The sequence below is a fragment of the Emys orbicularis genome, chromosome 3 (assembly GCF_028017835.1).
Source record: "Emys orbicularis isolate rEmyOrb1 chromosome 3, rEmyOrb1.hap1, whole genome shotgun sequence".
NCBI classification, from domain to species: domain Eukaryota; kingdom Metazoa; phylum Chordata; order Testudines; family Emydidae; genus Emys; species Emys orbicularis.
In genome coordinates this window covers 101,769,995-101,794,801 of record NC_088685.1, presented here as the reverse complement: position 1 = coordinate 101,794,801, position 24,807 = coordinate 101,769,995, and the positions used below count along the sequence as shown (strand labels likewise).

At 43.6% G+C, this 24,807-nt stretch overlaps 2 protein-coding genes across 2 annotated transcripts in view; one reads left to right on the top strand and one right to left on the bottom strand.

Annotated features, from left to right (window-relative positions):
• SAMD3 (sterile alpha motif domain containing 3) overlaps positions 1-685 on the top strand; it is a 56,222-nt gene extending 55,537 nt beyond the window's left edge. Inside the window, exon 10 of the mRNA XM_065401934.1 lies at positions 404-685. Coding sequence (XP_065258006.1) covers positions 404-685 — 282 coding nt within the window. The remainder of the gene's footprint in view (positions 1-403) is intronic.
• A 4,455-nt stretch (positions 686-5,140) lies between these two features.
• The window catches only part of L3MBTL3 (L3MBTL histone methyl-lysine binding protein 3), a 159,877-nt gene continuing 140,210 nt past the window's right edge, over positions 5,141-24,807 (bottom strand). Inside the window, exons 19-23 of the mRNA XM_065400933.1 lie at positions 15,290-15,376; positions 12,255-12,263; positions 9,134-9,291; positions 8,744-8,806; positions 5,141-5,284 (exon numbers count right to left, since the gene is read on the bottom strand). Of these exons, the coding sequence (XP_065257005.1) occupies positions 5,141-5,284; positions 8,744-8,806; positions 9,134-9,291; positions 12,255-12,263; positions 15,290-15,376 (461 nt within the window). The remainder of the gene's footprint in view (positions 5,285-8,743; positions 8,807-9,133; positions 9,292-12,254; positions 12,264-15,289; positions 15,377-24,807) is intronic.

The window sequence follows — 24,807 nt, the reverse complement described above, 5'->3', positions numbered from 1 at the left end:
TAAGGAAATGCCACATCACATGGCAGCTAGGGGCTTTTAGAGGAGTGTGATCTAGTAGTAAGAGTGGGGATAGACAGCAGTCCTGGTCTCTCGTCATGATTCTACCACTGACTCCTGATTGAAACAAGTCACTTAGGCCCAGATCCTTGAAGTGTTAGGAACTTCCAATGGAAGTTAGGTACCTAAAGTACCTTTTGTATCTGGCCCTTAGCCTCTGTGTCTGTTTCTTAATGGTGACATTAACCCATCTTTCAGCCAAAGGTCTCAAATAACCGGACTTATTAACCAAGTTCACAGCATTATTTCCAAGCACATTTAATTCTCTTAACCTTTACTGCAGCTTTTACAGTTCAGCTCACCCAAGTGACATCAAACGATCATTTGCCTTAATTTTTTTTTCCAGGTGAAGGTGTTGACACCAGTCTTGGAAGTAAAAAATCCCTTCAGTGTTAATACATGTGAATTTGCTTTGTATATAGAAAAAGAGAAACTGGCCCAGCTGGATGATTGTACTATGGCTCTAGCTGCTCTGTTGGCTGCATTTCATGTGTTCGGCATCCAGTGTCCAAAAAGGATCCACAACACATTTAACTTTCTAGAGTCACTGATTTTGGAGATGAAAAGTCCACAATCCCTCCCAAAGAAGATAAAGAGAAAACTGGAATTTGAATGTCTGAACATTTAATGATGTCCAAAACACTTGTCTCAGGGGAATGTCTTTTGGAGCAGTTGACTCTTTTGTCTGAAGAAATCCTTTGTTGTAAAGATAAGTTGGTGTAATTCTTTCCAGTGGAATTGTATTCATATTTATAACTCAGCTATGTTTTTTTATTGTACTGGCTGCTTTTTTAGTTTTGAAAACATGAGCATTTTCATTATTTTCAATGGAAATTCTAGAGCAACTTTAGCCTTATTGAAAAAATAAAATTTTATAAGTAGATGTACATGTGGGCAATTTATTTTTCTAAGCTTTTTATTGCTTTTGGAATAAGTTTTGACCAAGTCAAAGGTAAGAAGCATACTTTGATTTAATTCAGTAAACATTGTGTTGTCTGAGTTATTTGAATTCATGTTTTGGTGGGAGTTACTCTAATAGGAGTTAAATCTTTACCATTAAGATTTGATGGTAATTGAAAATGTGCTGTGATTAGTATTTTGCATCATAAAAATGATGTGTCCAATTTTTAATTTGCAAATACTAGAACTACGTACAACACAATTTGGTAAAGACTGAAGAAATTCACTCATTCATATCACATTGTTCACCTTTTTTACTAGTTACTTGAACTTACTAAATAAAAATCTGCCAGGATGAGATCTCAAGCCAGTGAGAACGAGTTGTTTGGGACATTCCTGTATGCCTGTAAAACTACATAGCGGTTGCAATGAGAGGAGAGACTTGTCTGACTATATTTGTTTTTCTTTCTCTCACCCCTGCAAATACTGCAGTGACTCATAGGGTGCCTATCTGCTGAGGCATTTACAAGTCGAGGCTGATGCTCCTCCTCCTCCTCCATAGCCCACTTACCTCCTAGAGCCCTTGCGTCCCTGGGATTTCAGGGCCTCCAATCCCACAGACAGATGGAAATTGGCTACTCTTTGCAGAATTTAAAGGACTCTACCATAGCGAAATTTGGAGTTTGTGGTCCTCATGATGCTAGCCTTCAACACCCATTTGTGCAGATTTAAAAATGTAACTTTTGTGCTTTCTCCCCTGCTGCCCCTCATGGTTGGCAGAAGCACCCCCTAAAGACCTGCAAAATTATCTCCTCCTCCCAATCTCACCTTAAAACTATCCTGTGGCATGAAGCCTACAAACTACGACAACGGTGAGGCTTCTGGTGTGCTGAGAGCACTGCCTATCGTGCTGAGCGGTACTGTCTAGTGTTTCCTTGTACTCTCCATGTGTGTGTCTGTATCCAGCTATTGTCTCATCAGACTTAGATTGCAAACTCTTGGGAGCAAGGACTATCTTTTTGTTCTGTGTTTAGAGTCCTGGTCCATGACTTGGGTTCCTAGATGCTATGACAAGATCAATAAGGATGCTGGAAAAACAGATGACTCAGAAAAACCTTATTTTCGTTTAAGCATTTAGAAGAAAATGTACTTGGTTATAGGTTAAGATTTGCAAATTGCTTATCCCAGAATTGGGAATTACAGATCAAATATTACAAAAATTACAATTAAACCATTCAGATGTTAACACAGTTTAAGAACTTACAACTCTCTTCATTTGTTGCTAAAACAAAACAAACATCTTACAAAACAAACATCTTACAAACATATAACAGCAGTAGTTTTAAGAACAAACCAGACTCCTATCACTTCTTTGGCTGTACGTCTAGGATGGGTCAAGATAGAAAAAACTTCTCCCATCTTTTGCCGCTTACACAGTTAAAGCTGTAAATTTACACAAACCATGAAAATGTTATGCACTAGTGGTTAAACTTGCTCACTTGGAGAAAAACATTAGGCCTGATGGCATTCTTACCCAGGTATGTTGCCTCCTTTAAAAAGAAGCAACAAAATGATGTTCTTTTGGAACCACTTTTGCATTCATGAGCCATTTGCAACACCGAAAGGCGGTAAAAATCCACATGCATTTTAGTCGGACAGATCCTGTCCAATTCTTTTACCACCACCATTTGTGGGGACACCATGGCCATCTAACCTCCAAGAGTTGGACTGTGCCGTCTCACGTGCACAGAACAGCAATATTTTTTATATTGACATCGAAATCCGGAAAAAACACTGCAAAAGCAAGGGGAAATTTTTTCAAAAACAGAACAATTACAAAAAGTTTGGGTTCTGGTGCTCTGAGATTTAATTCACAGTTAATGCAGTAGCAGCCCTGAATCAAGCTGGCATTTTGTTAACAAGAGGGTTATCTAAGTTGTTAAGTAAAAGTTTGCTTTAGCAATTTAACCTTCAACAGTTTCATTTTACCACTTTTGCTTTTTCTGAAACACCTTTTCATTGAACCTTTAAAATTACCCAACATCAAAATAAAAGATCCCTCCCACCCACCAAAAAAAGTTAAAAGATACAAAAAATCTTTAAAACAAGTAAGTTTTTTAAAAAGCAAAAACATTAAAAGTTTAAGAGAAACATGCAAAGCCAACAAGCTCAAAACATTTAAGAATTTGAAAACAAACATCTCCTATGCCAAGATGCCAGCTTCTGCATATTTATTAACTCTTTAGATCCTAATCACTGTCTAACATTAAACAGTGTTCAACAATATTGAGGGTTGGGTATACAGAGACCTCAGCCTGCTTAATATCATGGCACAAACACCATTAAAAATCCTTTTAACCTTTTATTAAAGATAAAGAAAACAGGGGAAAAAGCATTTGTAATGTATTGAATAAGGCTTTCATTTTAACAACATCCACACTGCCATACAGAACAGTTCAGTTGTGAGTATTGAGAAGTACATGAGCATAAGCTTCTCCAATTCAAATTTTATTTTGTATTGTTGATACAATAAGATTGCAGTTTAAGTGTACAAATTTTGAACAAAATGTAAAAATATTATTTATGCAATGCCATGGAAGGAGATGTTTTACTTGGAATTATGGCAGGTACGAGTCACCTAACTGTTCTGCAAGTGGCACACGGAGCTCTTGAAAACCTTTAAGGAATTCCACCCCAAGAAAGAGAAATTAGGAAAAATGACAGGAAGATTTTCCCAGACTTGTGTGTGACACAAATGTTCTTTTTGTTCTGCATTAAAAAGCTGAACATTCTCTCTCTTCCCCCTCCCCGCCACAAAAGACCAGGAATAAAAGATTGTACGGGGAAAACTTCTCCAACTAATCACCCTCTTCCTGTGAAGAGAATTCTCACCGGGAATGTTCCAGGTCAGCCCTCAGTTTTCAGGTAGGTAGGCCTTCTCTATCTTAAAGTGCATCTGTTCTATATTGTGATTTATATACTGAGTGCAACATCTTACCTGCCAAATGCTTAAAACAATCCTTCAAGAAGGGTCTCTTACCTAAATGCCTGCTGTAGGACACCTTAGTCCTGCTAACAAACTGGTGAAATCTGTGCCTTAACTAGTGAGTGCCACACTCCTTTTGAATATCCCTTTTCTTCCTCACTTTAATCACTCCTCTGCCTGCAAAGATTTTTCTTGAATCATGGTGACTTTCAAGGGGCTCACGAGTGTGAAACCTTTGAGGTCCCGTCTCAGCATTCCATTCTTTTCCATTATTGCAATAACTACTAGAGATTAGCATATACAGATTTAGAAAATGTTTCCCCTTTTTGTTTATATTCTTGCCTCTCTCTCTCTATATATATATATGTTCCTTCATGTGCTGTATAACATAGTGGGCTCCCTTATGTAGAAAGATGGGAGCGCCATGGTGCAGCATGACCAAAGGTATTCTATGGAAGTTAAGTTTTATTTTTCAGTTGCAGCCATCTCTTTATTGGTCTTTTGGTAAGTTACACTAAAGATGCTGGTGGAAAAAACTCAACATTTTTGTATCGTGCAAAAGTAAAAACATTCAGTTATAAAAAAAGCTAATTTCAACCCCAAATGTTTTTTGTTACTAGCAAGTCAACAATTTTATAAACTGTAAAGTTATACACTGTAGCAAAGTGTTACTTATGTAGCATAAGCATTGCATTTTAAACTATGGTACAAAATTAACATTAGCCATAACAGTCTCAACCGGCTACTTGTAGCCTAATTTTTGGCTAATCAGTTTTGTTTTGATAATAGGAAGTAAAGGCTACTGAAAAGGAAAATGGATATGTGAAATATACTTCAGGAATTCTTAGATCATATTAACATTTTCCTTATTTTAATATAGGATAAATAATTAGTGAAGGTTTTGTTGACGCCTGAATAAAATTAGAAATACTAACAGTTCATGAGAGAATTAGCGCCATAAGTATGGCAAATAAGACTAGCTGATGCAGTTTTTATACAGTACCTTGTTAAAAGCTCAAACATATTCCACAAGAGTTCAGGTGTACTGGCTCTCAGAGTATAAATAGTCCACCAGTGCTGACTTATTTTTCTTCCTTTCTTAGAGTTCTTACTTGACAATTCTAGCAAGTCTTTGTGCTTTGAATAAAACATGAGTTCCAGTGGAGAAAACTGGCTTCTAAACAATTTCCATTCATCTCAAAGTTCATTGTGTGAGTTTTTCTCTGCGGCTTTGAACATCAGAATGGAATTGAAGATTTTTAGGGCCGGTCCCAGTTTAATGCTCATTATCTTGACTATGTCTGCTTGGGTCATTAGTAGAAATGCTTCTCCATCAATTTGCTTTAAAACAAAACGTGAGTGAAAAACAGAAAGAAAGCTATTAAGTCTGAGGCTATGGTACTTTAAATATTTAAAGATAATTTAAACTGAAATCCCCAGTAAGCCAATTAAAATTTCAGACTGCCATAAGTGGAAGCTTGAATTAAAAATTCAGAGGATTTCTGGTTCAAAATCCCTATATGCAAATGTGTCATTGGTTTACATCCAAAGTTATAATGACCCTATTTTTTGTTTCTATTGGAAAAATATTCTGTCCTCTGAATCTGGATTTCAGCCTAGTCACATATCTGAATCCACCTTCCAACTATTCCTTGCCTCAAACCGCCACAGAAAGGTTCCCTGATTTAACTCCCACCCCAGACAAATAATCTAAGACCCCTTTCTTCAGCTGCTCTTTCCTTCCCCATTAAAACAGACTGGTCTCTCAAGGTCGCTGCTCTGTGCAGTGCAGGGGCTGCCTGAGAGAGCCTGGCTGGGGCGTTTGGTGGCGGGCTACCCCCGGCCAGGCTGCTGGGGATAGGGGCTGAGTTGACCAGAGTCCCCTCTTCCCCTACTCTGCCTCGGCACGTTTCCAGCTCATGCAGTCCATCCCCAGCAGCTGGGCCTGGCCATGGGGTGGCCTACCATCACTGCTGCCTCCCCAGCCAGGCTCTCTTAGGCAGCTGCTGCGCTGCACTGAGTCAGCAACCCAGAGCGGCCAGCTTCCGCCACATGAGAAGCGACTCGGTCCTGCTCCCCGCCCGGGCCAGCTGCCAGGGAGAACAGCTGAATGTGCCGTGGGTGTGTGTGTGTGTGTGCGCGCGCGCGCAGTGGGAGAAGGACAGACATACACACACCCACCCCATAATGTGGGGCAGGGGGAGCGCAGCGGCCCCGGGCTGGGCGCAGTGGGAGCTGGGCAGAGGACACACATGGGGCCATCATGTGTCCTCCCCTTTAGACTGTGCCCCCCCATACGGGGAGGCACGTGTTGTCTACGTTTGTGGTGCAAACAACGGAGTGAATTTTAGGTCACGTAGCCATCAAGATACTGTGGCGCTATCTGACATACTTGTCATGGTTAGAGTGCCAGCTGCACCTCTGCAGGACTAGAGATCCTTTCTGGTCTCTTGGCAAGCACCCCCTAAGGTGTCAGAATTTCACAACTCTCACTTGTTTAGGCTGGGCAAAAACTGTGTCTACCCAGCAGGTCCACCTGGGTTTGGCACCTGTGGTTCTTCACAGGAGTCTGTGACCAGTGGTGAATATAGTGAACAGTCAGATGACAAAGTATTTTTTTAACAGTAGGAACAAAGGCCCAGATCTACAAAGGGACTCAGGCATTGTGATCCTCAGCGTTGCATGCCTAGAAAACTCAGAGGAACAACACTGAGATCCACAAAGCCTGAGTTAGGAGCCTTTGAATTCAATCCATAAAGCCAGTATGCTAGGCAAGGCAGCCAGTGAGAGATGCAGATACCAGGGGTGTGGCCTAAGCCCTTCCCCTCAGACAGACATGTGCCTCCCTGCAGCCCAGACTTAGATGCCTATCTCCATGACCTGGGGGGAAGATAGGCAATCCTTTGTGTGTGGGGCCCAATGCAGTAGGTGTGTCCAGAGGCCTCCTAACTCCACACAAAACATCCTAGGGGTTGGGGAGCTTAGGCAGGAGATAGGTGTCTGGAAGTCTAGCCCTAGAGGGAAGCAGTAGCATGCATGCCCAGGGGCAGACACAATGGTGCCTAGGGAAATTTTACAGCAAAAACAGGTTCTGAGTGAGGTGCCTACAGGCTTCAGCAGCAGCTCAGCAGGAGTTTTGCGGATTGCAGTGGAACTTCAAAACGGGACTTAGTCATCCAAGTACTTTTGTGGATCCAGACCAAAGCATTTAGAGAAAAAGAATGTTAAAACAACAAAGGGAACGTAGGTGCCTAAGTCCAAATTTAGATCCTCAAAACCCCTGCTCAGCTGCCATCTAATCCTTCAGGCGCCCAAACACCCTGGATGCCTAGGTTTCCACTGGTAAAGTCCCCAAGGTACCTAAACTTTTCGCCATGGCCAGGCACACAACTGCCTCAGTCCTGGCACCATCGAGCAGCCTGAAATCATGTTTAAGCCCCAGTGGGATTCACAAAGTCGGCATTACCCCCCACCTCATCGGCAGGACCCGATTCAGTAAACATGCCCACCTTAGAGCATATCTACCAGATCAGAACCTGCACAAAGCACAGCCTGTGATGGTGCCCCCTCTTTTACCCAATGGACCAACCTCTCTCTCTCTTTCACATATCCCCTTGACGGTAGGCTAGCCAGGCCTAACTTCTTCAGACACCCCTAGTAGGTATGTGTATTTCAGTCTGGTGCCCCTGAACAACTACCTACGCTTGAGGGTCCCTTTTCATCCAGCCAGCGCTCCTTTGTTCTTGCCAGTTCATAAGAGTTTGGTTCTGCTTTTCAAAACCAGTTTGCTAAGGAGGAGATGGTTGGAACCAAAAAGTACCTTATTAGTTTGGGCATTGCTCTTAACAACCCTTAAATGTTTACCAAGAGGTGGCTTACCTTGAGCCATTGTTTTGCTTCCTGCTTCCTCCCCTGCCAATCAAACTAAACTAACCTTTCACACAGTAAACATCCCAACAACCAGGTTCCATATAATATACATGACTTATTACAGAGCTGTTCCGTTTCTGTCACAACTCTGTCTAGGTGACTTAAATTGCAACCACAGTTATTTGCAGCCACAAAACTACAGGGATAAAAAGGCTGGTTAAGGCTTTGCTGAAAATCACGCTCCAAGTCTCATTTTTGATATATTTTACTGCCCATTCAATGACATGCAAAACCATGTAACCTTCCCAATATTTATTTCACACTGACCTCAAAGATGTACTACTGTGCAGGTGAGCACACTTGGATACATTCATTTATATTTATTTTTTAAATTTGAAGTTAAATTTATTTTTCAACATAGTTTCTTGTTCTGTTTCTTAACAAAACTCTTATTGGAGACCACGGGCAATTTTTTCAAAACACGTAAGTCTCATTTCCATATGTCACGTAGGCACTTAAGTGACATTTGAAAATGGTTCTTAAGTGCTTTAAAAAAGTTCACCTCCAAATCCTGAAGTCTGCACTCAGGCAAAATTCCCATGGACCACCATGGAAGTCTGGACTGAGGAAGGGTTGGAACAATCACCAAGAGTTGTGGTGGATTCTCTATCACTGGCAATTTTTAAATCAAGACTGGGTGTTTTTCCACTTTGGGGCAGTTCTGTGGCCTCTGCTATACAAGAGGTCAGACAAGATGATCACAATGGTCCTTTTTTGCCTGGGAATCTGTGACAGAACGTAACAGAAGTTAAGTGTATAAATACCCCGTAGGTAAAATCTTTACCCTATCAATGTAGAATGCAAGCCCATTACAGATTGCAGGGAAATACGGAAATGTAACACTTCAAACTTTTTATTTATCATGCTCACCTCGTCTTTGAACACCTTGCCATGTTCTTCACATCCTGGTAAACTCCGTATGAATTCAGAAACCTGCCACCAAATCATACCAACAAGTTTTTTAAAAACCTTAGCTTTCTCCCAACACTCTTGCCCAAATGCAGATAAATAGCAAAGACAAACATTTTTCACCTGTCAGAGATAGATTTGTACATAAAGGAACTATCTTCAGTATTGCCTCTTTATTTACTTGTCATGAAGTGAAGTTAGGGCTCTGATAGCTCTACAGTGAGTAGACGCAATCAGTGGAAGCATCCCACTAATGTGCACTTTACACTGAAGGAGCTGGTACCAAGAGAAGCAGAATGCTGTGGCTGTGATACTGAATCCTCGAGGGAAACCCTTCTAAAGTAAACCTACCTCATCTGTACTCCATTTGGAAACTTTACTGGCAGGGATTCCAGCCACACTTGGAAGGAGCTTGCTTTGCTGTTCCCAGCGCAAGGGTAGGCATGGGATTTGGAACTTGGAAGACAAGAAAACTGGCTGAGGAAGAGGCTTCTGGCTGCTGGGTTCTTCTATGTCTATAAAAGATACAAAGAAGCATTAAATCCCTCAATGAATAACAAGATCAGTCACGATAAAACATCCTCATCATTATTGACACATCTACTTCCACACAAAAAATGGTTCTGCTTTACCTGTACTGGTGTAAAGTGCTGCAATCTCCCTAGGGTGGACACATTTATATAGCATAAAAATGCTCTGTACTGATATAACTATTCCTGTTTGGGAAGAGGGAACAAACCATACTGCTATACAACACCTTTATACCAATATAATTACATCCCACTAGGGTTGCATCAGTATAACTATTTTGGTTTAAAAAAAATCGTACGCCTAACCGAAATAATTATGCTGGTGCAAAATCTGCATGTATAGACCAGGCCTTAGTTACTCCAGTTTTATGGTGGTGTAATTTCATTACAATCAGATCTGTACTGGTATAAAATTGCACTGGTGAATCAGGCCTATTATTTCCATGACACACCACATTTGTGTCTTAAGAAAATAGTTTCAGCTATTCTCAGTGTTTTTCCACAGAAAAATAAATATCTGCAATGGCCCTGCAGTTTTGCTGTTTAGTTATATACTTCATTTGGAAAATGTGTTTAATTCCTCCATTTGGAAGTTTGTTTTTCACGTCCATTTTCCTTTTTCCATTAAACATCCATAACTCAAACCAGGACAGTTCAGTACTTGGCTCCCTCAAAGGCAACCCAGCTTTGAGGCTAGCCAGAGCGGCTGAGTGCTGTGCAATCTGGAGAAGTGTAGCAATTATTAATGTGTGTCTGAGGCGGGGGTCGGAGGAGAGAGTGGAGAGCAGGCCTCAAATGATGGTATTCTCAAACTGAACACAAGACACCAGTGTTCATTTCAAGCAGGTCTGCATTCTACTTGGAAACACAGAGGGAACAAACTTGCTAAAATCTCAGGCACCAAACACTTCCCAATTGCTGAGTGAAACGAATCTATAATTATTTTTTGAATGAAGGTAGCACACAGTGAACTGTAGCTCCACTCCGCATCTCTAAACACTGTTTTGTAATCACTTGTCTCTTTACCACTCTGCATACTATTCCCCCTTACACTGTGCAATCTTTCATTGTCTCTCCAGCCTATTTTCACCTTTCCTGACTGATATTTCTATTATTCACATTGTCTTTATACTATTCTCTATCAGCGCATACTCCAAAACTAAGACTCGTTCCAAAATTCCAAAGCTGAGGTCCCAGTACCACCACCTGTTCTGAACCAGAGAGAGAGATCAACATTGATAGTTAAGGTTGCCTAAAACTTCCTATTAAAAGCCTGTTTTCAGTAGCTTATAACTGTCAAACTTTAACTGTTCCAGCTGAATTTTTTCCATGCTGAATGTCTGCTGTTTCAGAAAGTTTCAGCAAAAACAGTTCAGCTGTTTCTAAAACAGAGGCTGGGGGGGGGGGGGGGGAGAGGGGAAAGGTAGTTTTGCTAATGCTAATTCCCCCTCCCCCTGCAACTATTCTTCACAGCATTCTAGTGCCTCCACGCTTTGGAGCTGGAACCTGAGATTTGGTAGGGGGAGAGTGCTAAAGTTAGGTGCCTTTTGCTGTCTCCATGAAAATACACCCCCATTTTACAGAGTTGTAAGACTCTGAAAATTGCCATTTGCACAAGCTCAGTAAAGCTTGTAGATGCTTGCTGCCAAAATCTCAGAAAATTTTCAGTCAGCTCTACTGCTCAGTATAGAGGAAATGTTCAATCAACTGTTCCTGACAGAAAATTGGGTTTTCAACACAATTAATTTTTTCGGGGAAAATGCCTGTTTTCCATGAATTTTTTCTTTTGTGTGTTGAAAAAGTGAAAAGTGAAAACTAATTATTGATTTTAAAATGCTGACACTGTGCCTCATGAGAGTTGCAATTCAGGTGCTTCCTGTTCCTATTCTCTATGGGCTGGACTTCATTTCCCTGGATGTACTACAGCTATGTGACTACCACGATGCATTGTCTCTCCTAACCCAGAAGCTGGGATCTGCTTAATTCTGACACAGCCTAACATGTGAATGGCTAACATTGCAACCTTAAGGTTTTTAATGTAGTTTTATGTGTTTGTGTGTATGTGTGTACACATGTATTATAGCTCTTTACAAATCCTTAGAAAACTAGATCCTTTCCCTGCAAAGTTTATAGTTGAATACAGGCAGGGGGAAAATAATGCATGTGAAAAGTTTGTTTTGTACAGGTTGAATTTTACTGGGAGTGGCCAACAGGTTTGCTGCTGTTTTATTTCTCTTATATTCAAACTCTCTTATCAATGTTTGAATTTAAGCTGTACCTCACACACAACAGAGACTGAAGATGGCCTGATTGCTAGAGCCTTTTTCTCCGAATCCCTTGGCATATAAACTAAACTAGCTTGGATTCCCCTTGCACTCAGACTCTGTGAGCCACACTTATAGGTGACACTAAGTGTAAATTACATCCTAGTCAGTGTAAATCCAGGTAAGGTAGAACTTGTCTACGCAATGTTGGAACCAACCTAACTGAAGGTGTGAATTGCAACCAATGTAATTATTTTGGTTCCATTTACCATGAAGAGAAGCTCTAAAGCTAAGGGAGTCTAAAATGCTGTAACATGCACTTTGAGGGTGTAGACTCCAACATACATTCCCTCTCGTGTTCCTTAGGCAGACTCACCTCTGAATTATGCCCAGTGTCTCTAGCTGTCTGTAATCTAGTGGTCAATAAGACACCTATCTTGAGCCCTGTATCCACAGTATACACATTCTGCTTTTATGCAGTATTTTTACTAGCTTTCCGTTTAAGTTGATAAGAAATATTATGACAAACTTGCCTTGTAAGAGAATTGTTCAAAGCTGACAAATTTGGGGAAAAGGAAGATTCAGTCACAAACTCTTGCCAGGTGATTTGATAACCAGTCCTCCAACTGAGTGACTAAGAAGCATCAAAAGTAGGATGAGAGAGATGACAGCCTACACTTCTGTCCCCTCCATTCCCTGGATGCAAGCTGGATTCCAGTTCTTGTTTCTCAGCCCGCTGGTAGCTAGCTCCATGGAACAGTGCAGGGAGCATGTGCTGCAATCAAATTAACTGCCTCTAGTGGGGAAAGCTGCAGAAAAGAGGCTGCTGTAGGCAGGTGTCATCATGGCAGAGTAGAGAAAGTAAACAACACACTGGGTGCCTGGCTGCAGCAAAATGGCGAATTCCACAGCAGCTTGGGAAAATGCCAAATTACACAGCCAGAGAATTGCAGAGTCCACTGGGCTCTGGTTGAGATGAATGGTGTAACACCTCTCAGAGCTATTGTTTCAGGATTTCTGCAGAAGCAGGCAGATGGCATTCGATCAGTTTACACTCTGGTTCTCTACAACCATGAGGGTTCGAAACATAATTTTGTTAATAAAAAGAAATATCAGATTCTGGTGCACAATTCCATGGGGCTCTAGTTTTGTTATTATAGGTTGAGATTTCAGCTTCTATGTCAGCACAAACTCAGATACCCCCGTTACTCCATCATGAAGTGTCGTTATAATACTCAGATACCTACTCCCTATCTGGGCATTTTTTAGTAAATCATGCCACAACATTATACAAATAAAAGAAGAAGGTGAAGAAGAATAGATTAAGTAATTAAATATAGATGTTAAGTAATAGTGTCCTCACTTTACAAATCTAATTCTGCAGAATCCTCTATAGAAAATTCAGACCCTATCAAACTCCTTTGGATCACTTTGTTGAAAATAACCAAGGACTCAGAAAAAGATCAGTACTATGGGTTCTGTCTTGTGCTCTGCCAATTAGTCTAGCAATAATTAATTACCAAACCACCTTTATATAAGATCTTGATTTGGGAGTTAAGCATTAATTAGCACGGTGCTGCCAATGCAAATACATTATGGGCAAGATTCTCATTACTGCTCCAGCGCCTTCACACCACTCTAAAATCCCTAGCTCTGGCCGTGGGAGGATTCCTCCACACAGGCATTATGGCAGGACTCCAATTGCAAGCCCTGGGGCAGGAGGCATGCATGTCAGGAGAAGGGTTTCAGCATCAGCACTGTAGAGATTCTGGGCAGTATGGCAGTCCAGAGGGGAACCCTGTGGGGCTGCTGTAATTTAGATACATCCATAGGGCTGTCTACATTAATGCATGGGCCCTGGACTAGTCCACAGTCAGTGGAGTGCAAAAGTGGCTTAATGCTAGGGTGACCAGATGTCCCGATTTTATAGGGACAGTCCCAATATTTGGAGCTTTTTCTTATATAGGCACCTATTACCCCCCACCCCCATCCTGATTTTTCACACTTGCTATCTGGTTACCATACCTAATGCCAACTTGGCTCCTCCACCCCTAGGCTGCGAGTTCTTTACTGCTCCTTTAAGAGCGCAACACAGAATCTCACACTATGAAAATATTTCAGAAATCAATTTTTTTTTAAAAGAGTATCAGTTTTTTATGATGGAGCAGACATGGTCTTTATTTCTTTAAGCTGACTGAAAAGACACCCTTTCATTTTACAAGGCTGACCCTTGCTAATTCACACTAACTGCCTCTTTCCACATGATATTTGAGAGCGAGCAGTTTAGACAGCAAACAGTGACTAAAGTTGTGGTGTGGAGTGAACGAGACTGTAGTCCTGCAGATTTGTGTCTTCCACAGGCACCGACTTTCCAAAGTGCCGGGGGGCGCTTGACTCCTGGCTCTGCCGAGGCCCCGCCCCCACTCCACCCCTTCCCCACTCCACCCCTTCCCCCAAAGCCCCACCTCTGTCCCGCCTCTTTCCGCCCCCCTCTTTCTGCGCAGTTCCGCCCCCTCCCCTGAGCGCGCGTTGCGTCCTCGCTCTTCCCCACTCCCCATCAGAGCCTCCTGCCAGCTGTGAAACAGTTGATCCCGGTGGGCGGGAGGCACAGGGAGTGGGAGGCGCTGATCTGTGGGGCCCGCTGGCAGGCAGGAGGTGCTTGGGGGAACTGATATGGGGGCTGCCAGTGGGTACTTAGCACCAACCATTTTTTCCCCATGGGTGCTCCAGCCCCAAAGCTCCCACAGGGTTAGCACTTATCTTCTTTTGGCCTGTAATCCGTTTACAATTGTTACTGTGTAATCCAGAGTAAATCTATTGAAGTCAATGGCTTTACTCTATATTTATGTTAATTTAACATTTAGGCCCTCAACGGATAGGATGGGCCTGACTCTTCTCTGACTTCTACCAATGTAAATCAGCAGTAACTTTACTGAAGTAAATGGAATTGTACCAGTGTAAAGCTGGTGCAAGGTCAGACTCGATGGAAGGGATGTATAATAACTGAGGCGGTGTCCAAAGGAATATTGCCTTATTTCATATACACTCTCTGAACAATGAGGACAGAAATAAAAAATGAACAGCTGCCTCATTCATGGTGCACTGTCCAACCTACCAATTGGATGAGGTATGAAATAATGTTAAGTAATCATGCAAGTAAGGACTATGACTGGAATTTTCAAAGGGGCATAACTGGATTTGGGGCCCAACTTCAATTGAAAGCAAATGGGAATTAGGTGCCCATTTCCTTCTCTTAGGTCCCTTTGCGGCTGTGTGGGCAACCTTAACTTTGGCAAACCCTGATTCTGAAGTGCTTCACTTTGCATCCTTAATATTCTTTCAGTATAGTTTTTTGGTGGAGTAGATATATTTTAAATTTATACAACTCAGCATGGGCAATCAGCTATTTGCAAACTCAGCGGAGAAAAATAATCTTAAAATGAGACTTTGTATGCCAGTATTCAATTCAGAGCTCATTTTTACAGCTGTGATAAAGTGCTAGGCACAATCTTCTCTGACCACAAGATGACAAAAAACACAGGCGTCAAATATGCTGCTGGTATAAAAGGGAACAACTCACTTGAAGTCAATGGAATTGTGCCTCCTTATTTCAACAGTGAATTTGGCCTATAAGCTGAATCACAAAGTAGTAGCACACTTTGGCTTTTATATTGCAGATCTTAGTGCCAGACATAAAACTACTGCTAAGTTACCTCTAGTTTCATTTAAGGTTGACAGCTCATTTTCTGTCTCCTCTTCTTCACACTCTTCCTTCTTAGCAGAGTCCTTAGCTTGCTGCCCTCCTCTGAGGAAAACAAGGTGTTCAGTTTTTATTAACTTACATTAAACCTTTTAAATGTGACAAATGCCATTATTAACTTTATTACAGTCCACGTTACTTACACGAATAACACTATACTATAACCATAAAATGCACCAAAAGGTTTTAAAGGGTTGTGGGGAAATAGAGCAGGGGGGCCTTCTTTTTGATAGCCAGAGCTGTGAATCTGAAGGCCCCAAAATAAACCCTCCAACAAAGATCTGTTATGCTAACTACCCTTACACAAAGCAGGGCCTGAACTAGACTAAAAAACACAGTTTTCTGCCAAACTCGGTCAAGTGTCATGTCCAGAGGAGGGGGGAGGGGCAAGGAGGGAAAGAATAAAAAGCCCCAGCAGCAGCACTAATGAAATATGTTCATGACTAATGAAATATAATAACCACTTGTGTGAAGCAATAGGTAACTTTAGCTAAATGCAATTTCTTAGCTCATGCAGCTTCTCCTTTGGGTGATCTGTGACCCACTCCATGATTCCAGCTATCTGCAAAAATAGCCAATCATAGATCTTCTTTAAGCGTCCCATGGTAACCCCCCTTAACCCTTCACCGAAAACCCCCGGAAAATGTGTCTTGAGAAATGTACCCAAACTGGTGCCAAGCGCCACCCCTGAGGAAAACTGCCAAGCGCCCCTCTACCGAAATAAACACCCATTTCTCGGAAAATGATGAGGAAGGTGCCGGGGGGGTGGGAGGGCTGACCCCAACCCCAGTTTCTTAACTCATGACCGACTCATGACTAACCCCAACCCCAGTTCCTCAACTCATGAATGACCCCAACCCCAGTTTCTTAACTTATGACGTATTGTTTGTACTTTGCTTGCGGTTTAATGCAATAAAGCCGCCTGCGAGCGGTACTCGGGGTGTCAGTCTTCGGACTGCACCCCAGTGCACTGGTATGTATGTCAACAAACTGGCCTCAGGCTTGAGTCTTTGAACTAAAATCACTGCGTGGGGGTCTTTGACCACAACCGGGTCTATACTCCCATTGATGCAGATGTGTAATAGTCCCTACTGGCCAAACTCTGAAATGGAGGCTCAAAAAGGATGTAAATAAAACTCTCATATGCAAGTTTGTTGTGTTCAAAGCTATAAATCTGATCTGAGATTCCACAATGCAAAACATTCAAATTAAGATCGGTACATAGGACTGGCAGGCAATGCAATTATTAAATAGGTGTTGCATCACCTCCAACGCAAAAGAAAGTTGCTCAATGACAAACAGACCCTTTGTCTTATCACAGGCCTTGTCTACACAATAAATGCTTTGGTGGTATACCTTCATTGGTTTAGCTATATTGGCAGAATCCCCTAGTGTAAATGCAGCTTATGCTAACAAAAGGAGTTTTTCTGTTGGCATAACAATTCAACCTCCTTGAATGGCGCTAAATATGCTGACAGAAGTACCCTTTTATTGGCATAGCTGTGTATAGATTGGGGGTTTTGCCAGCAGAGCTATACTGGCTAGGGGGTGTGGTTTCCCCCTCCGCCCCCCGCCCCTGACTGACATAACTATGCTGACAAAACTTTGTAGTGTATACTTAGTCTCAGAAGCTATTTTTAAAATACATATAAATATTCTGGTCTTAAATTAGACTTCAGGCAGATGGGCACAACTTCACTGACAGCAGTGTTGCACTTGATACACTGAAAAAAATGGTACAAGTGAACTTAGCGGACTAGAAAATCTACGCCTTATGCTATATTAGAGTACAAAATAACTAGGGGCATTACAACTAAGCGCAATGCAAATATGTACAGCAAGAATTCCATGTTTTGGCACAAATGTAAAGAGTTGCTGTAGATTTCAAGCTTTTATTTATATAAAAATTAGGTTTCTAACTCTGTGTGCAGAGAATGCCTTATGAATATAAACTGCTGCAGTACACGGACTGTACACACGAAATGAAAGCTCTGAGAAACACGACTTCCCCATTTATCTCAATGGTTGTTAACACTCGAACCTCATAGTGACAAAGTACATGCCGACTTTTAACTATTTATCAGAAAGCCATTCTAGTAGAAATATCCATATAGTGGGCTTTATCCAGTTTGGTTAAATGCATTACAATTAAAGAATCTCAGACTTATTTTGCAAATTGGCTCTATTTAATCCTCAAATTTGAGTGTTCATGTTTCTTAATTGTACTTATTATGTTAGGTTTCCTTTGCAGCTGTGAAAGTGCTATAAATCTACCTTAAAATTATAATTGACCAATTTCCTAAAATATGCTTTTGGGTCCAATCCTGCCAACACATTTATCTATCTTCGGTTTTAATCTCTTGATCATTCCATATGAACACTGCAGTTTTCCCACACATTTAAGTTCAGAAAATACTTTGTAAACCAAAATTTTCTAGTATAAGTAATTGTTTGTACACGGGATACCTAGGATTGTAACTGAAGGAAATGGAAGTCAGCTTTATGAGTACCAGTTGAAGATAGTATTGAGTCCGTATCTGAGGACTAAGTAAAGAACCCTTCTTATATAAATTTGTGGATAGAGTTCCTCAAAAAATACCTCAGTCAAGAAAAGGACTACCTGGAACATGAAGCCATGAAGAGATATATAGAGAAAATTCTATACGGACAAGGATTGAGTCAAATATAATTAAATCCACAGGGGCTCAACTGCAAAATTGAACACATATCTGCATATGTACTTGAATGCACATTAAACAGAATTACTAGCTATTTGCAATTACTCGACACTCACAATTACTGGCCATATGAATGCATAATACCACTTTGCATGCAAAAGTATTATTAAGTAAACGCACCATTACAGGCATACACTTATGCAAACAATCATGTTTTAAAAACATTTTAAAAAATTGAGTGCTGAAACTAAAAATCCCACAGTTCTGATACACATGGGCTATTCCCCTCCTGTCTGTAGTTTCCGGAGATGGTTCAAAGCTGCAGCACAGCTTGTGCTAGCCATGCCCCACCCCACCCTGCCTGCTGCCAGACGATTCATTCCAAAGCTGTAAAACAAACTCTTACAAAATTATTAGTAACAATAACTTCAGTGCCAACTAACTATGAACAGTAGGCCACTGCCTATATGGTAACCATCCAAATAAAATGCTGACCCTTGGCTCTGAAGCCATCCAAGGTGGCTGGAATTGTGGGAGATGCTGCTAGCAGAAAGAATATTATAAATTTTCCATTCGGCAGCCTAGAATCTCCCACAATTCTGACATGTATGAGAAGAGGCGGTTACTCACCCTGTGCAGTAACTGACGTTCTTCGAGATGAGTGTCCCTGTGGGTGCTCCACTCCAGGTGTTGGTGCGTCCCTGCGCCTTCGCTCGGAGATTTTTCGTAGCAGTACTCGTACTGGCCACGCATGCGCAGAGGCTGCCCCCCGCTCTGAGTCTAGGATAATAGTACGCATGTGTGGCCTTCTCAGTTCCTTCTCTACAACGGAGGCTACCCCAACTCCGAAGTAGAGGGGAGGAGGGTGGGTAGTGGAGCACCCACAGGGACACTCATCTCGAAGAACGTCAGTTACTGCACAGGGTGAGTAACCTCCTCTTCTTCTTCGAGAGATGTCCCTGTGGGTGCTCCACTCCAGGTGACTTAAAAGCCGTATATCTTAAGGAGGTAGGGACTTCGGATCTGATAGGAACGCCGTTGATAGTACAGCCCTGCCCAAACGTATATCAGATAGAGGGCCTTGAGTAAGGGCATAGTGTTTAACAAATGTGTGCTCAGAGGACCAGGTGGCTGCTTTACAGATATCAGCCAGGGGAACTTTGCGTAAGAATGCTACAGAGGCAGCCATAGATCTAGTGGAGTGTGTTCTGATGCCGTCTGGAGGTGTAGCTTTCTTTATCTGATAGCACAACCGGATGCACTGGGAAATCCAGTTCGAAAGTCTCTGGGTACAAATAGGCGTACCTTTGGAATGCTCCGCGATGGAGACAAAAAGTCTGGAAGAATTTCTAAAAGGTTTGGTTCTATCCAAATAGAAGGACAAGGCCCTACGTACGTCTAGTGTATGCACTGAGGCTTCGAATGAGTTCGCATGTGGCTTCGGGAAAAAAGTTGGTAAGTGTATTGGCTCATTAATGTGGAATGACGAGTGTACCTTAGGAAGAAAATTGGGGTATAACCTGAGGGTAACCTTGTCTTTGAAAAATAGCGTATATGGTGGGTCTGCCATAAGAGCTGCTATTTCTCCTGCCCGCCTGACGGAGGTAATTGCCACTAAAAATGCTGTTTTCATCGAAAGGTGTAAAAGGGAGCACGTGGCTAGGGGTTCAAATGGTTGTTGAGTTAGGCAAGATAGAACTAGGTGAAGGTCCCACGGAGTGGTGGGTGGTTTTATGTCTGGGTATAGGGTTTGGAGTCCCTTGAGGAAGCGCTTGGTGATCGGATGAGCAAATACAGAAGTATCATCGATTTTGTCATGAAAAGTTGTAATAGCAGCTAAATGGACCCTGATGGAACTGGAAGAAAGGCCGGATTGCTTAAGGTCCAATAGGTATTCAAGCAGGAGCGGAAGAGATGCTGACGTGGGACTAAGTTGTTTAGTTGAACACCAGTGTGTGAATCGTTTCCACTTACATAGATAGGTGGTGCGAGTAGATTGTGTTCTGCTATGTAGGAGCACTCTTTGAACTTGTTCAGAGCAATCTAGTTCGTTTTGGGAGAACCATGGAGGAACCATGCTTTGAGGTGGAGCATGGGTAGGTTGGGGTGAAGAAAACGGCCGTGTTGTTGTGATAGGAGGTTCGGAATGAGAGGCAAGGGGATTGGTGGTCGAATCGACATTTTGGTGAGAAACGGAAACCAGGGCTGTCTGGGCCATGATGGGGCAATTAGGATCACCTTGGCCCCATCTGTTCGTATTTTTATCAGGACCCTGTTCAGAACCGGTATCGGGGGAAACGCATAGAGTAAGTTTTGGGATCATGAATGCGTCTCCCAAGGAATGTTTGCCTAGCCCTGCTCTGGAGCAAAAATTGGGACATTTCTTGTTTTTTGCAGTTGCAAAGAGGTCTATTTCTGGGTAGCCCCAAATGCAGAATATGTTGTGAATGGTGTGCTCATTTAATTCCCATTCGTGATCCCACGGGAAACGTCTGCTTAGTTCGTCCGCTGTGGTATTCATCACTCCGGGAAGATAGGCCGCTGATACCCGGATGTTGTTCGCAATGCACCAGTTCCAGAGCTTCAGAGCCTCTGTGCACAGAGAGTGGGATCGAGCTCCCCCCTGCCTGTTCACGTAGAACATGCATGCAATATTGTCTGTCATTATGCGTACGTGTTGGTTCTTGATCAGTTGCAGGAATTGACGGCACGCATTGCGAATGGCTCGAAGTTCTAGGACATTTATATGGAGAGAGGACTCGGTTGAAGACCAAAGCCCCTGGGCTGTGTGGTGAGACATGTGTGCACCCCATCCTGTCAGAGATGCATCGGTCGTCAGTATGAGGGATGGAGCCTGCTGAAGAAAGGGGACTCCAGAGCAGAGGTTGGAGTGAATTGTCCACCACTGTAGAGAATCTTTGACTCGGATAGGTATGGAGAGAGTCTTGTTTAGAGGGTGCACATTCGGTCTGTTCACCGTGGCCAACCACGCTTGGAAGCACCTCATGTATAGACGTGCATTTTGGACGACGGAGGTGCACGAGGCCATGTGACCTAGTATTTGTAGGCAGTCCCGGACAGTCACCTGGGGACTGTTGCGAATCGTTGTGGCCAGTTGACTTATAGAATTGAAGCGGGCTGATGGGAGAGATGCCAACCCCATCCGGGAGTCTAGGTATGCCCCTATGAACTCCAGATGTTGGGTGGGGTATAATGTGGATTTGTTTTTGTTTACTTGCAGGCCTAAAGATAGGAAACAATCGATGGTAAGTCGTATGGATCGGAGAGCTTCGTCGAACGTTGAAGCTTTGAGGAGGCAATCGTCTAGGTAAGGAAATATTACGACCCCTTGTTTTCTGAGGTAGGCTGTAACTACGGCTAGGATCTTGGAAAAAACATGGGGGGCCATGGACAGTCCGAAAGGGAGAACCCTGTATTGGAAATGTGTGGAGCCGAGAGTAAAGCGTAGGAATCGTCTGTGGGACGGGTGTATAGTCACATGAAAATAGGCGTCCTGTAGGTCGAGGGCTGAAAACCAGTCGCCCTGCTCCAGCGCTGGAATTATAGTGGTGAAAGTGACCATCTTGAACTTTTGCTTTTTGACAAATTTGTTGAGCCGCCTGAGGTCGAGGATTGGTCGCCATCCCCCATTTTTCTTCTCTGTTAAGAAATAATGGGAATAAAACCCCTTCCCTCTGTGTCATTCTGGCACAGTTTCTACTGCTCCCAGTTGAAGGAAATGCTGCACTTCTTGGAAGAGTAGTTGCTCGTGAGATGGGTCCCTGAAGAGGGACGGGGAGGGTGGGTGTGTGGGAGGGAGGAAGAGGAAGGGGATGGTGTATCCAATTGTAACTACCTCTATGACCCATTTGTCGGATGTAATTTTCTGCCATTGATGAGAGAATGGTCGTAGGTGGTGTCCAAAGATAGGTGTGCCGGCTGAAATGGGAACGCTGCTTTCTAAACCCTCGACCAATGCTTCAAATCTGCCTACTAGTTGGAGGGGGTTGCAGCGCCGCTGTAGAGTTAGGACGACGACGTTGGAATCTTGGTCTTTGGCGTTGTTGTGGCTGCTGTTGTTCCTGTGGTCTATAGGAATGTTGTGTAAATGCGGGGTAGCGTGGGCGATGATAAGGTTGATATCTATATTGTCGTCTTCTGGTCGCAGGTGGCTGGAGGCCTAGGGACCGGAGGGTTGCTCTTGCGTCCTTCATCGAATGAAGCATGTCATTTGTGGTGGAGGCAAAAAGTTTCTCCCCGTCGAAGGGAAGATCTTCAGTGGTGCTCTGGACCTCTCGAGGGAAGAAGGAGGAAGAGAGCCATGAACCCCGTCGCATGACCACTGCTGTGGCGGTCGACCTTGCTGCAGTGTTAGCTACATCGAGGGCCGCTTGGAGAGCAGTGCGTGATATGGTTTGTCCCTCGGAAACCAGAGCTGTGAATTGTTGTTTCTTCTGCTCTGGGATGTGATCAATAAAATCCATGAACTTACTATAGTTTTTGTGGTCATATTTTGCAAGGACTGCAGTATAATTAGCTATGCGAAAATGCAGCGTCGAGGATGCATATACTTTACGGCCGAAGAGGTCCAGGCGTTTACTGTCCTTGTTGGCTGGGGTGGAGCGGGCGTACTGCTGTTTGGCCCTCTGGTTTGCTGCATCCACTACCGATGAGTTTGGCGCCGGATGGGTAAAAAGGAATTCAGAGCCCTTTGAAGGAATGAAGTACTTCCTGTCCGCTTGTTTACAGGTAGGTAGGCTAGTGGCTGGATTCTGCCAGATGGATTTAGCGGGTTCTAAAAGGGCTATGTTGATTGGTAATGCCACTCTAGAGGAAGAAGAGGGCTGCAAAATGTCTGTTAGTTCATGTTGTTGTTCAGTGACTTCCTCCAAGTTAATTTTTAAGTCACCGGCAGCTCTTTTAAAGAGGTCTTGGAATTTTGCATAGTCATCCGACGGTGTTGGAGGAAGGGGAAGTAAGGCTTCCTCAGGCGTTACGTCGGGCTCTGCTGGAATAGGAGCAGGACTCAGTTGCTCCTGGGAGTGTGACGGTGCTGCCTGGTATCTTATGTCACTGGCAGGTCCGTCACGTGGCGGTGCTAAACCGGCGTTGCGCCTGGTCGAAGTGCCGTAGCGCATGTGTTCTCAGGGGTACGATGCCCATGGTGCCCAACATTGCCATGGTGGTGGGTAGGGCATAGGTGGTGCCATCCAAGGGTTCACTCCCCATGGGGCAGGATCCTGATAACAGGATGAGGTGATTTGTTTGTAACCCCTGTTGATTGGGGTGTGGGAGTCTTGATCAGGAGAAAAAACTGCCTGTGGATCAGTCTCCTCCTCACTGGAGGAAGGTTGTTCTGATCCTGAGTCATGCATTGGAGAAAAACAGGCAGTCATCAGGGGAGACTGCAGAATAGGTGACACCGATAGATCTGCTGTTTGAGTAAATTGAAAAGGTGAGGCTCCTGCGTGAGGTGAAAACTGTGGAGGAGGAAGTTGCCGTGAGGAAACATTCCTCTGAGCAGGGGTTTTGCCTTTGATCTCCCTGTCAGCCTGTGCCGCGGTTGCCGGTGCCGTGGTAGGTGCCGGGGGGGGCAACATCAGCCCGCAGAGGGTCAGCCAGGGCGGGAAATGTCGGCACCGCGTCCGTCTCGGTGCCGAACGGTGCCATAAACGAGACAGGCAACTGAAAGCCTGAAGCCTCGGCACCGGAGCCTCGCGCCGCCGCCGCAACCTGAGGCGGCTTTCGTGCGGTGCCTGAGGAGCCCGGCTCTTCAAAAGTGCTGAGGCGAGGAAACACAGGCAGGGAAACTGTTGACCTGCCTGAGGCACTTTTGTGCCTCACCAACTTCCTTGTTGGAGAGGGCTGCCCCTTCTTTGAAGCTTTCTTCAGGTTTTTTGAAGCAGGGGGGCTGTGTCGGGCAGTAGAGCCGGAGTCGGCGCCTGGGTCTGAAACTGACCCGATAGACTTCTGCAGGAGGAGCAGTTTCAGTTTGAGCTCCCTGTCCTTTTGTGCCCTGGAACTGAGTTTGGTACAGTGGGCACATTTTTGGGGAATGTGTGTTTCCCCCAGGCATTTTATACAAAGAGAATGGCCATCAGAGAGCGGGATAGCGTCCTTACATGTAGAGCAGCGCTTAAAGCCGGTGGAGCCAGGCATGGTAGAAGCGGTTGCGGCTGAGAGAATTTTTTTTTTTTTTTTAAACAGATAAAGAACTAATAAGCTAGACTAACAAGAACTGACAACAAACTAACTACTAGAACAGGTAATTGTAAGAAAATGAGGGATTTCCTAACGAGTCTGCTGAGCTCCGTCTCAGGCCGGGGACGGAGAAGGAACTGAGGAGATTGGCCACGCATGCGTACTATTATCCTAGACTCACAGCGGGGGGCAGCCTCTGCGCATGTGTGGCCAGTACGAGTACTGCTACGAAAAATCTCCGAGCGAAGGCGCAGGGACGCACCAACACCTGGAGTGGAGCACCCACAGGGACATCTCTCGAAGAAGAAGTAGTGATCAATGAACAGGAGTAGGGAAGGATAGAAAAATGAACATAAGAAATAGGAAAGACCTACCCTTTTGTAACTGCTCATATGGCAAGACTATGTGTGGACCATCAACTGCAGTACCTCCTGCTAAAGGAGACCTCTGCAGAGACAGAAAGTCCACTTCATAGTGTCTGATAGCGGTGTTAATGGATGCCCACGTGGCTGCCCTGCAGACATCGGTGGTGGAAGTGCATGCTTTTTCAGTCCATGAGGTTGCCATGGATCCTGGGCAGAATGAAGGAAGT